Raw genomic sequence first — 13,853 nt, 5'->3', positions numbered from 1 at the left:
TATTTTATTTTTTTATTTTATTTTATTTTTTTAAGATTTTTTATTTATTTATTTGACAGAGAGAGACACAGTGAGAGAGAGGGAACACAAGCAGGGGGAGTGGGAGAGGGAGAAGCAGGCTTCCCACTGAGCAGGGAGCCCGATGCGGGGCTCGATCCCAGGACCCCGGGATCATGACCTGAGCCGAAGGCAGACGCTTAACAACTGAGCCACCCAGGTGCCCCTGCATTCTTTATGTATTTTAGAATCCCCTATCAGATATATGTTTTGCAAATATTACTTCCTTTCTTTGAGTTCTTTTTAACTTTTTTTTTTTAAGATTTTATTTATTGTTAGCACGAGTACAAAGGGGGGGTAGGGACAGAGGGAGAGGGAGAAACAGATTTCCTGCTGAGCAGGGAGCCCAATGCAGGGCTGGATCCCAGGAACCTGAGATCATGACCTGAACTGAAGGCAGATACTTAACTGATTGAGACACCCAGGGCCCCTCTTTTTCACTTTCTTGATGATTTTGTTTGACACAGTAATTTTAAACTTTATGTCCGATTTCTCTATTTTTTCTTGTGTTTTTATTTTTAAAGATTTTATTTATTTATTTGAGAGAGAGAGAGAGAGACCACGAGCAGAGGGGAGGAGTAGAGGGAGAGGAGAAGCAGACTCCTTGCCGAGCCTGACTTGGGGCTCGATCCCAGGACCCTGGAATCATTACCTGAGTGGAAGGAGACGCTTCACTGACTAAGCCACCTAAGCGCCCTTGTCGTTTGTGCTTTTCGTGTTATATCTAAGAAAGCATTGTTTAACCCAAGATTGCAAAGCTTCTTTACTGTTCTTTTTTCTTAGAGGTTTGTAGTTCTGGTTCCTATTGCTATTAGCCTTTGATTCTGTTTGAGTTGATTTTTGTATAGGGCATGAGGTAAGGGTTTTAACTCTATTGTTTTGTTTTTGGGTTTTTTTTGTTTTTTGTTTTTTTTGTTTTTAAAGACTTTATTTACTTGAGAGACAGCTAGAGAGAGAAAGAGAGAGAGCGCGGGAGTGCACGAGCACTCGCCAGAGTAGGGAGGGAGGGGCAGAGGGAGAGGGAGAAGCAGGCTCCCCGCTGAACAGGGAGTCTGATGCGGGGCTCAGTCCCAGTACCCTGGGATTATGACCTGAGCCAAAGACAGACGCCCAACTGACTGAGCCACCCAGGCGTCCCTCAACTCTATTATTTTGAATGTGGATATCTTCTTGTCCTAGTACCTTTTGTTGAAAAGACTATTCTTTTCCCAGTGAATTGTTTTGGCACCCTTTTTGAAAATGAATTGACTGTAAATGTGATTTATTTTTGGTCTCTTCATTCTTCTCTATTCATCTATATGTCTGTCCTTAATGGGAGTTCTGTACCGTCTTGATGGTAACTTTGGAGTAAGTTTTGAAATTTCAAAATGTAAGTCCTCTAACTTTGTACTTCATTTTCAAGATGATTTTGGCTATTCTGGGTCTGTGTATTTCCATAAGAATTTTAGTTTGAGCTTGTTAATTTCTGCAAAGAAGGCAGCTGGGATTTTGACAGGGATTGTGTAAATCAGCAGTTTGTGCATTTTGCCATGTTTACAATAGTATTCCAATCTGTGAACATTTATATAGGTCTTTCAAGCTTTTTTTTTTTTAAGGTTTTATTTATTTATTTGACACAGAGAGAGAGAGAGAGAGCATGAGCAGGGGGAGTGGGAGAGGGAGAAGCAGGCTCCTGGCTGAGCAAAGAGCCTGATGCCAGGGTAGATCCCAGGACCCTGAAATGATGATCTGAGCCGAAATCAGGAGTTGGATGATTAACTGGCTGAGCCACCCAGGTGCCCCCACAGTATTCTTCTTAAAATCCTTTTTCTTTCTGTAAGGTTAGTAGTAATTGCTCCTCTTTGACACTCCCTTTGTCAGTCTATCCAACTTTTTTTTTTTTTAATCAATTTGTTGATCTTTTCAAAGAACCAGCTTTCTAGGGTGCCTGGCTGGCTCAGTCAGTAGAGCATGTGACTTTTTTTTTTTTGTTTTTTGAGCATGGGACTCTTGATCTTTGGGTTGTGAGTTCAAGCCCCATGTTGGGTGTAGAGATTACTTAAAAACAAAATGTTTTTTTTTTTTAAAGATTTTATTTATTTATTTGACAGAGAGAAACACAGCGAGAGAGGGAACACAAGCAGGGGGAGTGGGAGAGGGAGAAGCAGGCTTCCCGCAGAGCAGGGAGCCCGATGCAGGGCTCGATCCCACAACCCTGGGATCATGACCTGAGCCGAAGGCAGACGCTTAACGACTGAGCCACCCAGGTGCCCCAAAAACAAAATCTTAAAAAAAAAAAAAATAGAACCAACTTTTGATTTGATTGATTTTCTTATCTTTCTGTTCTCCATTTCATTTGTTTCTGCTCTGATTTTTATCTTTTCCCTCAGCTTGTTTTAGATTTTATTTGCTTCTCTTTTCCAGTGTTTTAAGAAAGTTGGGTAATTGACCAAAAAAAAATTTTTTTTTTATAGATTTTATTTATTTGACAGAGAGAGGAGAGAGCACAAGAGGGGGTAGGGTCAGAGGGAGAAGCGGATTCCCTGCCGAGCAGGGAGCCCTATGTGGGACTTAATCCCAGGACTCTGGGATCATGACCTGAGCCTAAGGCAGCCGCCCAACCAACTGAGGCACCCAGGTGCCCTGACCAAAAATTTGTAACTTATACTTTTACAGCTATAAATTTCCTTAAGTAATGCTCAGGCTGAATCCCATAAGTTTTAGTATATTGGTTTTTTTTTTTTTTTCATTTCATTCATTTCAAAGTATTTTCTAATTTTCCTTATCAGTTTTTTTCTTTGTCCCTTTGGTTTTTTAGGAGTGTGGTGTTTAATTTCCATTTAAATGGGAATTTACTAAATTTCTTTGTTTTCAAGTTCCTAACTTCAGTACATTGTTGTTGGAGAACATACTTTGTATGATTTGTGCACTTTTACGTTCATTGAGGGGCTTTCTCGCTCCCAGCTTATGTTCTATTTTGGAGAGTATGTTTTATATGCATTTTAGAAGAAGGTGTATTTTCTTTTTGTTGGGTGGAGCATTGGGATTATCTTATTTAAATTTCAAAATAATCCTATGAGAGTATTTTTACTCTGACCTCCATTTTACAGATTATTACAAAATAATCCTATGGGAGAGTATTTTTATTCTTACCTCCATTTTACAGAATCAATCAATTGATTGATAAACTTGTCCACAGTCATAAAGCCTAGAGTTGGTAGAGCAGGATTTGAGCCTACAGCTTTGCAGACTTTAAACCTATGTTCTTTACTTGCCATTGAGAAATAGGTGAGTGTGGTGTTAGAAAGGTGATGAAATTAGTTAGCAAACAGAAGGGGACCGGAGCCTAAGGGAGGTTTGTTCCGGTTTGAGATGAGTGTGAGAGGAACTGGTGGAGAGAGAGATTAAAAATGCTTGAGTAGGGGTTCCTGGGTGGCTTAGTCGGTTAAGCATCTGCCTTAGGCTCAGGTCATGATCCTGGGGTCCAGGGATTGAGCCTGGTATCAGGCTTCATGCTCAGCTGGGAGTCTGTTTCTTCTCCCTGTCCCTCTGCCCCTCCCCCCACTCGTGCTCTCTCTCAAATAATTAAATAAAACTAAAAAAAAATGCTTGAGTAGGGGGCACCTGGGTGGCTCAGATGGTTGGGCGTCTGCCTTCGGCTCGGGTCATGATCTCAGGGTCCTGGGATCGAGTCCCGCATCGGGCTTCCTGCTCCTTGGGAGCCTGCTTCTCCCTCTGCCTCTCTCTCTCTCTCTCTGTCTCTCATGAATAAATAAATAAAATCTTTAAAAAAAAAAAAAATGCTTGAGTAGGAAGAAAATAAGGGTGAAAGTTTAGGTTTGTGGCTGGACCTGGAGAAGGGTGAGGGTTCTGTAGTTAGAAAGACATGGGTTCAAGTCCTAGGTCTGTCCCTGTCTAGGTGTATCAGGCAAGTGATGCTACTTCTCTGAGCCTCACCATCCTTATCTGTACAATGGGGGGAAACGTTAGAGCAAAGGTGAGGAAGGTAGGCTAAAGGTCAGGATTGAATGGGTATCAAAGGGAGAGTTGGGTTAACTTTTCCCAGATGGGTTTAATTTTTTGTCCGTGTTATAGAAGGAGGGAGGACAGTGAGTTTGAACTTCAAAGACGTCTGGAATCCCTAGCAAAAGAAAATGACTTTCCTGAATTTTCAATTCCCTTGCCAAAACCAATGTATCTGTTGCTTTCCTCACATACTCTCACCTGCATCTCTTTCTTCTTTGCTGGGAAGATGGACCCATCCTTCCCTGGGTTCATACCCCACTAATTGCCTTACTGAGAACTTCTGGTCCCCTTGCCTCCTACCTTGCTCTCCTTGCCGTCCTCTACACGTCTGCTTGGGGGCTCTCCTGATGCGCAAAGGTCAGAGCAGGCTTTTCCGTAGTTGGCTGTTTCTTACACTCTCTGTCTACCATCCCTGGACTGTTAGTGCCCTGGTGAACTCTCCGTGCCCTTCTTTTTCCAGCTGCTGCAGAAGTTCCTGGTCTCCAGTAGAAATACCATGGTTCAGGGGCGCCTGGGTGGCTCAGTGGTTAAGCAACTGCCTTCGGCTCAGGTCATGATCCCGGAGTCCTGGGATCGAGTCCCACATCGGGCTCCCTGTTCGGCAGGGAGTCTTCTCCTCCCTCTGACCCTCTCCCCTCTCATGCTTTCTCTCTCTCTCAAATAAATGAATAAAATCTTAAAAAAAAAAAAAAGAAGTACCATGGTTCATTAATTCCTTCCCCTGTTAACAGATACTTATTGTTTCCAGTTTTTGCTCCTGCAAGCAAGACTCAGTGAACATACTTGGAGTTGTCTCCTTGGTCAGTTGGCAGATGTCTGGGGGGTAGAGTCTGATTTGAATTGCTGGGTCATAGAGTAGGCATGGCTTTACTTTGTAATCATATTGTATATAGTGTCTACATATTCTTCTTTTCACTTTTTTCTTTTTTTCTTTTTTTTAAAGATTTATTTATTTTAGCGAGAGAGAGAGAGAGCACGAGTGGGAGGCGCAGAGGGAGAGGGAGAGAGAATCTCAAGTAGACTTTGCACTGAGCATGGAGCCTGAGATCAGGACCCGAGCCAAAACCAAGGGTCGTTTGCTTAACCAAGTGCACCAGCCAGGCGTCCCTCCCTTTATTTTTTTGTATTAATTGTGATTCACAACATACTGCTTTCAACTGGCTTTTTATACTTAGCAATGTGTCTTAGACATCTTTCTGTCAGAATGTAAAGGTCCTTATTCCTTTTTATAGCCATGTAAGATTTTTTTTTAATGATTTATTTGAGAGAGAGAGAGCTCGTGCTCGCACACGGGTGGGGAAGGGGCAGAGGGAGAGAAGCAGACTCTCCACTGTTTAGGGAGCCTGACATGGGGCTCGATCCCACTACCTGGAGACCAAGACCTAAGCCAAAATCAAGAGTTGGACGCTTAACCAGCTGAGCCATCCAGGCGCCCCGATATGTAAGGTTTTTTGAATTAACCCCTTACTAATGGACATTTAAGATGTTTGTTAGTTTTTGCTCTAAGAATAATGCTATAGTAAATAACCTTTTTACCTTTGTTCTTATGTCCTTTCATAATATATATGTTTCTATCCATAGAATAAATTACTAGAAGTGGAATTTCTGGGCCAATATGTATGTCTATATAATTTTTAAAAAATTGAGGTGAAATGCACATAACATAAAATTAACCATTTGAAAGTGAACAGTTCAGTGGCTTCACTACCTTTTTCTAGTTCTGAAACATTTCCATTACTCCAAAATAAAATCCTCTACCCATGAAGCAGTTACTTCCCATTCTTCTCTCCTGCCCATGGCAATCAGCAATCCGTATTTCATTTCTATGGATTTAACTGTTCTGGACATTTCATATAAATGTAATCATACAATTTGTGGTTTTTTGTATCTGGCTTCTTCTAATGTTTTCAAGGTTTATCCATGTTGTGGTATGTATGAGTTGTAGCATTTACTTATTTATTTATTTTTTGGTTGAATAGTATTCCATTATAGGGGTGCCTGGCTGGCTCAGTCAGTAGGGCATGCAACTCTTGATCTTATATCCATTATATATTCCATTATATATAACTGCCGCAATTTGTTTATCCATCCAGCAAGAGACATTTGGGTTGTTTCTTTCATTTGGTTACTGTGAATAGTGCGGGTATGAACACTTGCGTACAAGGTTTTGTTTAGGGTACCTGTTTTCAGTTCTTTTGAGTATATAGTGAGGAGTGGAAATGCTGAGTCATAAGGCAGTTCTATGTTTAACTTTTTTTTTTAAGATTTTATTTATTAGAGAGAGAGAGAGAGGCCATGAGAAGGGAGGGGGTGAGAGGGAGAAGCAGACTCCCTGCTGAGCGGGGAGCCCGGCACGGGACTCGATCCCGAGACTCCGGGATCATGACCTGAGCCCCGCAAGCGTCCTTATGTTTAACTTTTTGAGGAACGACAAACTTTTCCACAGTAGCTGTATCATTTTACATTCCCACCAGCAGTGTATGAGGGTACTGATTTCCTTGCATCCTTGCCAACACTTACTATTTCCGTTTTTTTTTTTTTTAATTATAGCCATCTTCATCAGGGTGAAGTGATTGCAAATGTAATTTTGATGCATCTTGCCAAATTATCTCCCCTAGACTCCAAATTATATTTGGTGTATAAATTACATTCTTACTGGCAGTGTACAAGTAAGAGTAACAGTTTCTTCATGCCAACACAGTATTACAATATGTAACTCTTTGATTTTTTTTTTTTAAGATTTATTTATCCATTTGAGAGAGAGAGAGAGCATGAGCAGGAGAGACAGAGATAGAGGGAGAGAGAATCTGAAGCAGATTCCACGCTGAGCACGGAAGCCTGACGTGGGGCTTGATCTCACAACCCCAAGACTACGACCTGAGCTGAAACCAAGAGTTGGAGGCCCAACTGACTGTGCCACCCAGGCACCCTTTCTTTGATTTTGGTTAATCTGATAGTTGAAACATGAAATCTTTATTATTATTATTATTATTTTAGGATTTTATTTATTTATTTGAGAGAGAGAGTACAAACAGGTGGGAGGGTCAGAGGGAGAGAGAAAAGCAGACCCTCGCTGAGCAGGAAGCCCGACATGGGGCTCAATTCCAGCACCTTGGGATTATGATCTGAGCCGAAGGCAGATGCTTAACCGACTGAGCCACCCAGGTGCCCCTGTATTACTGTTTTTTAAAGTTTCTTTTTTTTTTTTTTTTAATGTATACATGCTATGCATTTCTTCTATTTCATTTTTTAAAAGATTTTATTTTTAGGTAATCTCAACACCCAGCATGGGGCTTGAACTCACAACTCCGAGATCAAGAGTTGCATGCTCTGCCAACTGAGCCAACCAGGCGGTTCTTGTTTTTAAAATTTCTTGTATTGAGTTACCTTGTCCATTTTTTCTTATTTTTGAGCTGTTTGTATTTATTTCTCTTGTAAATTGTCTCTTCATATCCTTTATCCAGTTTTTACTGGATTGTTTGTCTTTTTTTTTAATTTGTAGTAACTTGAGACATATTACAGAAATTACTACTTTGTGATATGAATTGCTAATATTTTGCCTGGTCTGTCTTTCTCTCAACATTCTACTTGCCCACTATATTCATGTCCTCGGTGCTGGGACTATATAACACAGGAGACCCAAGGCTGGCCTCCTGGAGTTTGTTGTAACAGGGGAGTGCGGGGAGACAATATGTAAATAATAAAGATAACTTCCAGTTATGGTCCATTCTTAGTGGGCAACAAAGCAGGATGTCATTATGATAACGGGTGATGAGGTAGGAGTCTGCTTATATGGAAAGCTGAGTGGAAGATGATAATTTGAGTCCAGACACAAAGGCAAGATGGCAGTTCAAGTTGCTGGGAACAGAGAATGCAAAGGCCATCAGAGGGGTTGAACCCAGAATATTTGGGGCAGTGGAAGGCGCCATTGGGACTGGGGTAGAGTGATCAAGGGGAGCAGTACAAGGTGATGCTGCGAGGGAAGCAGGGGCCAGATCCTGAGCATCTGTCCTGCCATGGGAAAGAGTACACATTTTATACTAAGTATGATGGGAAGCCTCAAGAGGGTAATAGGAAGTTATTAGATTATAAGTGTTTTTTCAAATCATTAATAATTGCTTGAGAACTTTTAATGACTGCTTATTATTTCATAGTTACGTATAAACCACAAATTATTAAACTCATTGGAAAATTGTTTTTTTCTCTCCCCTTGTTTTTACTGCTATAAAATTCTGATAAAGATAGCTTGAAACTTGATTGCTTTCTTAGGTTATTTTCCTGCAGTTAGATTTTATGAGCAATTTTTAAAGGTGTTTGATGCATGAAATTCCACAGCACTCTGGTGTGTACTTTTGTGTTACAGAGTGTGTTAATGACAACTACTGGTTTGGGAGAGATAGAAGCTGTGAATACTGCTTTGATGAGCCACTGCTGAAAAGAACGGATAAATACCGGACGTATAGCAAGAAGCACTTCCGGATTTTCAGAGTAGGTGACAAATACCCGTATATTTGGGAGAACCGGTAATGTCATCACCACCCTGAGATATCTTAGCACTGTAACTCCCCACTGTTAAAACTTTGAAATAAAATGTTCTCTGTTTTAGGAAATGGGTCCTAAAAACTCTTACATCGCATACATAGAAGATCACAGTGGGAATGGAACCTTTGTAAATAGAGAGCTGGTAGGGAAAGGAAGACGCCTTCCTTTGAATAACAATTCTGAAATTGCACTTTCAGTATGGAGTAATAAAGGTAACATTACTATCTTCTGGTTACTGGATCGTTTTTTTCCTCTCCTATAAAGGGAAAACTGACATTGTGCCCTTGGCAAGAGTATGGTTTGGATAAATAAAGTAAGAAGATTAGTATTCAGGATCCAACGCAGCCCTAGGTGCATTTTTAAATATATATATATATATATTTTAAAGACTTTATTTATTTATTTATTTGATAGAGAGAGACACAGTGAGAGAGGGAACACAAGCAGGGGGAGTGGGAGAGGGAGAAGCAGGCTTCCCACTGAGCAGGGAGCCTGATGCGGGGCTCGACCCCAGGACCCCGGGATCATGACCCCAGCCGAAGGCAGACGCTTAATGACTGAGCCACCCAGGTGCCCCCCAGGTGCATTTTTAAATGAACGGAAAATTTCTATCAAGGTAGGTTTTCCAAGGTTTGATTAGTTGGATTAGTTTTGTTTAAGGCTGTTTGCTGTCAGTGGAATGATTTTGCTTAAGATGGTTCTTCATTCACTGGTGCAGTTTATACCACATCAATCTTTGGGGTCAGTGAGTTTTAGGCCGTGAATTCTTCTCCCTCCCTCCTTCCTTCTTCTCTTTTCCTTTCTCATTCTTCCCTTTCATCCCTTCTATTCCTTAATTGCTGCAAGTATCAATTGAACTTCGCCTACCTGCCAGGCATTAGGGTTTTTCGGGCAGAATCTCAGTTTAAAGCTTCTACCTTAAATACCACGTGGTTATCCTCAAAGTGTTGATGTTTATTGTCATCAGGCAACATTTTATAAGCAGCCACTCCTAAAACTTTACCAAAATCACATCCAAAACAATTGTCATTCAGCACAGAAAGAATAAAAACAACCTCTAGAGTTAAATGTAATCTCACAGTGATTTTAAATCCTTGGACAAGAGGAATACTCTTGTTTCTTTGATTGAAAAGAAAAAAAAAACCCACAGAACTTTACAAAACTATGTGAGAGTTGAATTGGAAGGATGTATGTGTGTGCGTGTAACGCCTTAAAAATACAGATGCCCCCAGGTGCTGTGTCATAGCTCCTGGTCTACGAGTCCCAGGGATATAAAATACGTTGCTTAGGTGATTCTCATACAGTCAGTCTTCAGGCGGCCATCTGGGAATGATGGCGGTCCTAGGCATCCTAAAGCACATTTTATGGTAGTTTTCCCTGTTGCTATTTTGTTTTCTATCTGATAATTATAGTCAGGGCAGCTGCATAGGGTCTTGCTGTTTGAGAGCCCCCGGTGGAGGTGACAGCCAGCTGCTGAAATTTGGCCTGTCTTACTTGACAAGCTCATGTGCCACCTTTTCCTCGTCGGTCTATCCAAGGGGCACCTTTTCTGCTTTGAACCGAGGTGTTATATGGGCTAAAGGTGGCCAGAATTGAAATAGGTCAGGCTGTCCCTCTGCAGATTGCATTCGGTTTACTGGCATTTTATTAGGCATTTGCTGTTTGTACTTTAACATGAAAATCCAGATTGTTTTGAAAGGGTGGACTGTCTGGCCACACCAATCCTGTAATCCCATACCTGGAGGATTTGCCAGTGCTCAGTAGAGCCTGCCTTTTTTAAGATGCGTGGTATGTTTGCCCATTTAAGTCCTCACTGCTCCACGTTGTCTAACGCTCAACCCAGCCTTCCCTGTGTATGTGACCTTGGCTTCTGTGGGCAACTGAGTTTGCAGCTCTTGAACTAGACCTTGACATCTGTGAGAAATAGCTCTCCAGGGCCCCTCAAATTCCCAGATACTCAGATGCCACTGGAACATCTAGGTTCATAAATATCTACAAGCATAGAGAAACAGTTGTATCTAGATTCGCTGGCAGATTTCATGCACTACACAGGTTTCTGTCTCATGTGGGCCAGCCTGGAATGAAGCACACTCAGGTGGCTCAGATTTGTGCCAGACACTGGAACTCTAGGTTACTCCAGGGAGACTGAAACCTGTTGCCTGAAATATGAGAAACTCAAGGGTCTCAACAAATTTCACTCTTTCAAGATGATATAGGCAGTTGCAAATATACCATTCTTCTTTTTTTTTTTAAAGATTTTATTTATTTATTTGACAGAGAGAGACAGCGAGAGAGGGAACACAAGCAGGGGAGTGTGAGAGGGAGAAGCAGGCTTCCCGCGGAGCAGGGAGCCTGATGCGGGGCTCGATCCCAGGACCCTGAGATCATGACCTGAGCCGAAGGCAGACGCTTAACGACTGAGCCACCCAGGCGCCCCTATACCATTCATTTTGTGGAGTTGATCATTGATAATTGAAATGATTAATTGATAATTGATAATTGATAATTGAAATGTTGACAACCAAGGTTGTAGCCTTGGCCTACATGGATGGTTAAATTTTTAAATGAGTGGGGTTATTATTTTTTTTTTTTGATACAGCCGAAATAATTAAGAAATAAGGGGATTTTTGGGAAAATGCTATTTATTTAACTTTCCAAGTAGGTTCAAGATGGTTTGCACTGTAGAATGCCAGACATGTAGAGGTATATAAATGGCAAAGAGAAGATAATACTTATCTTCTAGTATGATGACCTGTGGTCTAATTTTATTGGGATGTTTATTTGCCTAGAACATTTTTTTCTAGGCTCAAACTAATTGCTTTTTGGTTCTGGGCATAGGCTGATCTGCATAGGTATTTTTTTTTTTTTTCCTGCTCAGGCAAGGACTAATGTTGCATGGGTATTTTATATTAGTTTCAATTGATAAATAATTCTGAGGCAAAGGAATAAGACTAGCATGTATATATGGATTTCCTGCACTATGGTAAGATGATGCTGTGTATTTTTATGGAAGAATGAGATTTGACTGTCATTTTCCATGGGTTTCATAATATATGAATGAAATATAATTTCATAATACTATGAAATTATTATTAGCCTGGCTAAATAATTCCTTTAGAGTTAGGTGTTAAGTATAATTAAAAATAATTGTCTTATATTACATATGCTTACTAAACTTTAGGACCACTTATCTTCTCTTTATTGAGTAAATTAATGAGACTTATTTCTGCCCTTTTTCCCTTAGTTTTTGTATTTTTTGATCTGACTGTAGATGATCAGTCAGTTTATCCTAAGGAATTAAGAGACCAATACATCATGTCAAAAACTCTCGGAAGGTAAATTTTTTTTTGTTATTATGAAAATTGCCATTCATTTTTTTCTAAACATTTGTCATTGATTAGTTTCTTGTTCCTGGTTTTATAACATTCATTAACTTCATATTTGTAGGGAACTTGTTAGGTGTGTTATTGATTTGATAAATTAAAAAAAGTTCTCATACCATACAGTTCACGCATATGAAGTGTATAATTTAATGATTTTTAATATATTCACAGTTGTGAAACCTTTACCACAATCAATTTTAGAACTTTTTTTTTTTTTAAAGATTTTTATTTATTTGACAGAGACACAGTGAGAGAGGGAACACAAGCAGGGGGAATGGGAGAGGGAGAAGCAGGCCTCCTGTGGAGCAGGGAGCCCAATGCGGGGTTTGATCCCAGGACCCTGGGATCATGACCTGAGCCGAAGGCAGACGCTTAACGACTGAGCCACCCAGGTGCCCCTAGAACATTTTTATTACCTTCCAAAAAAGAAACAATGACTACATTTATGCCCGCTTCAGAATTTGTGACATCTTGGGAAGTGGAATGAAACTGACCATTGAATCGGCAAAGTTCTCAAGATGTTTGGTTTCAGGACCCCTTACACTCTTCCTTCCTTCCTTCCTTCCTTAAAAGATCTTATTTATTTGAGAGAGAGAGAGAGAGCATGAGCAGGGGAGGGGCAGAGGGAGTGGGAGAAGCAGACATCCTGCTGAGTGGGGAGCCCCATGCAGGGCTCAGTCTAGGACCCTGAGATCATGACCTGAGCCGAAGTCAGACACTTAACAACTGAGCCACCCAGGTGCTCCAGGAGCCCTTACACTCTTAAAAATTACTGAGGATGCCAAAGAGCTTTTGTTCACATGGCTTAAATCTATTGATATTAACTGTATTAGAAATTCAAATGCAGACATTAATAGTATTTGTTAATGCATTAAAAAACTCACTTATGTTAAAATAAATAATGTTTTTGGGGCGCCTGGGTGGCTCAGTTGGTTAAAGTGTCCAACTCTTGATTTCGGCCCAGGTCATGATCTCAGGGTTGTGGGATTGAGTACCCCCCCCAGTTGGGCTCCCCACTGAGCGGGGAGTCTGCTTGGGGTTCTTTCCCTCTGCCCTTCCCGCACATTCTCTCTCTCTCTCTCAAATAAAAAAAATCTTAAAAAAAAAGATAATGTTTTAGTGCAAAATAATTTTTTTTTTTAAAGATTTTATTTATTTATTTGACAGAGACACAGCGAGAGAGGGAACACAAGCAGGGGGAGTGGGAGAGGGAGAAGCATGCTTCCCGAGGAGCAGGGAGCCCGATGCGGGGCTCGATCCCAGGACCCTGGGATCATGACCTGAGCCGAAGGCAGATGCTTAACGACTGAGCCACCCAGGTGCCCCGCAAAATAATTTTTTTAAAGATTTTTTTTTTTTTTTTTTTTAAAGATTTTATTTATTTATTTGAGAGAGAGAGAATGAGAGAGAGTACATGAGAGGGGGGAGGGTCAGAGGGAGAAGCAGGCTCCTCGCTGAGCAGGGAGCCCGATGCGGGACTCGATCCAGGGACTCCAGGATCATGACCTGAGCCGAAGGCAGTCGCTTAACCAACTGAGCCACCCAGGCGCCCTTAAAGATTTTATTTATTTGATAGTGTGCACAAGCAGGGGTAGCAGAAGAGGGAGAAGCAGGCTCCCCACTCAGCAGGGAGTCAGATGTGGGGCTCGATCCCAGGACCTTGGGATCATGACCTGAGCCGAAGGCAGTTGCTTAACCAACTGAGACACCCAGGTGCCCAGCAAAATAATTATTTAAATAAAGATTAATGAGAAGAGAGGCATTGTTTCACATTTTTACAAATGTCTTTGATATCTGCTTTACTAGAAAATGGCTAGATCCTGATATTTGCTTCTTTGTTCAGTCTGTTATATCACATGCCATATA

At 41.1% G+C, this 13,853-nt stretch overlaps 1 protein-coding gene across 5 annotated transcripts in view; it reads left to right on the top strand.

The window, feature by feature from the left end:
- The window catches only part of CHEK2 (checkpoint kinase 2), an 84,751-nt gene that overhangs the window by 48,109 nt on the left and 22,789 nt on the right, over positions 1 to 13,853 (top strand). For 4 of the 5 annotated variants that reach the window (XM_032395061.1, XM_032395060.1, XM_032395058.1 and 1 more), the window contains 3 exons: positions 8,426 to 8,550; positions 8,669 to 8,816; positions 11,849 to 11,939. In XM_032395061.1, the coding sequence (XP_032250952.1) occupies positions 8,672 to 8,816; positions 11,849 to 11,939 (236 nt within the window). In that variant the 5' untranslated portion in view covers positions 8,426 to 8,550; positions 8,669 to 8,671. The remainder of the gene's footprint in view (positions 1 to 8,425; positions 8,551 to 8,668; positions 8,817 to 11,848; positions 11,940 to 13,853) is intronic. The other variant, XM_032395063.1, reaches the window with a different exon arrangement.

Source organism: Phoca vitulina, unplaced genomic scaffold, assembly GCF_004348235.1.
Source record: "Phoca vitulina isolate PV1807 unplaced genomic scaffold, GSC_HSeal_1.0 scaffold82, whole genome shotgun sequence".
In the NCBI taxonomy this organism is placed as follows: Eukaryota; Metazoa; Chordata; class Mammalia; order Carnivora; family Phocidae; genus Phoca; species Phoca vitulina.
This window is presented reverse-complemented; position numbering and strand designations above follow the sequence as displayed.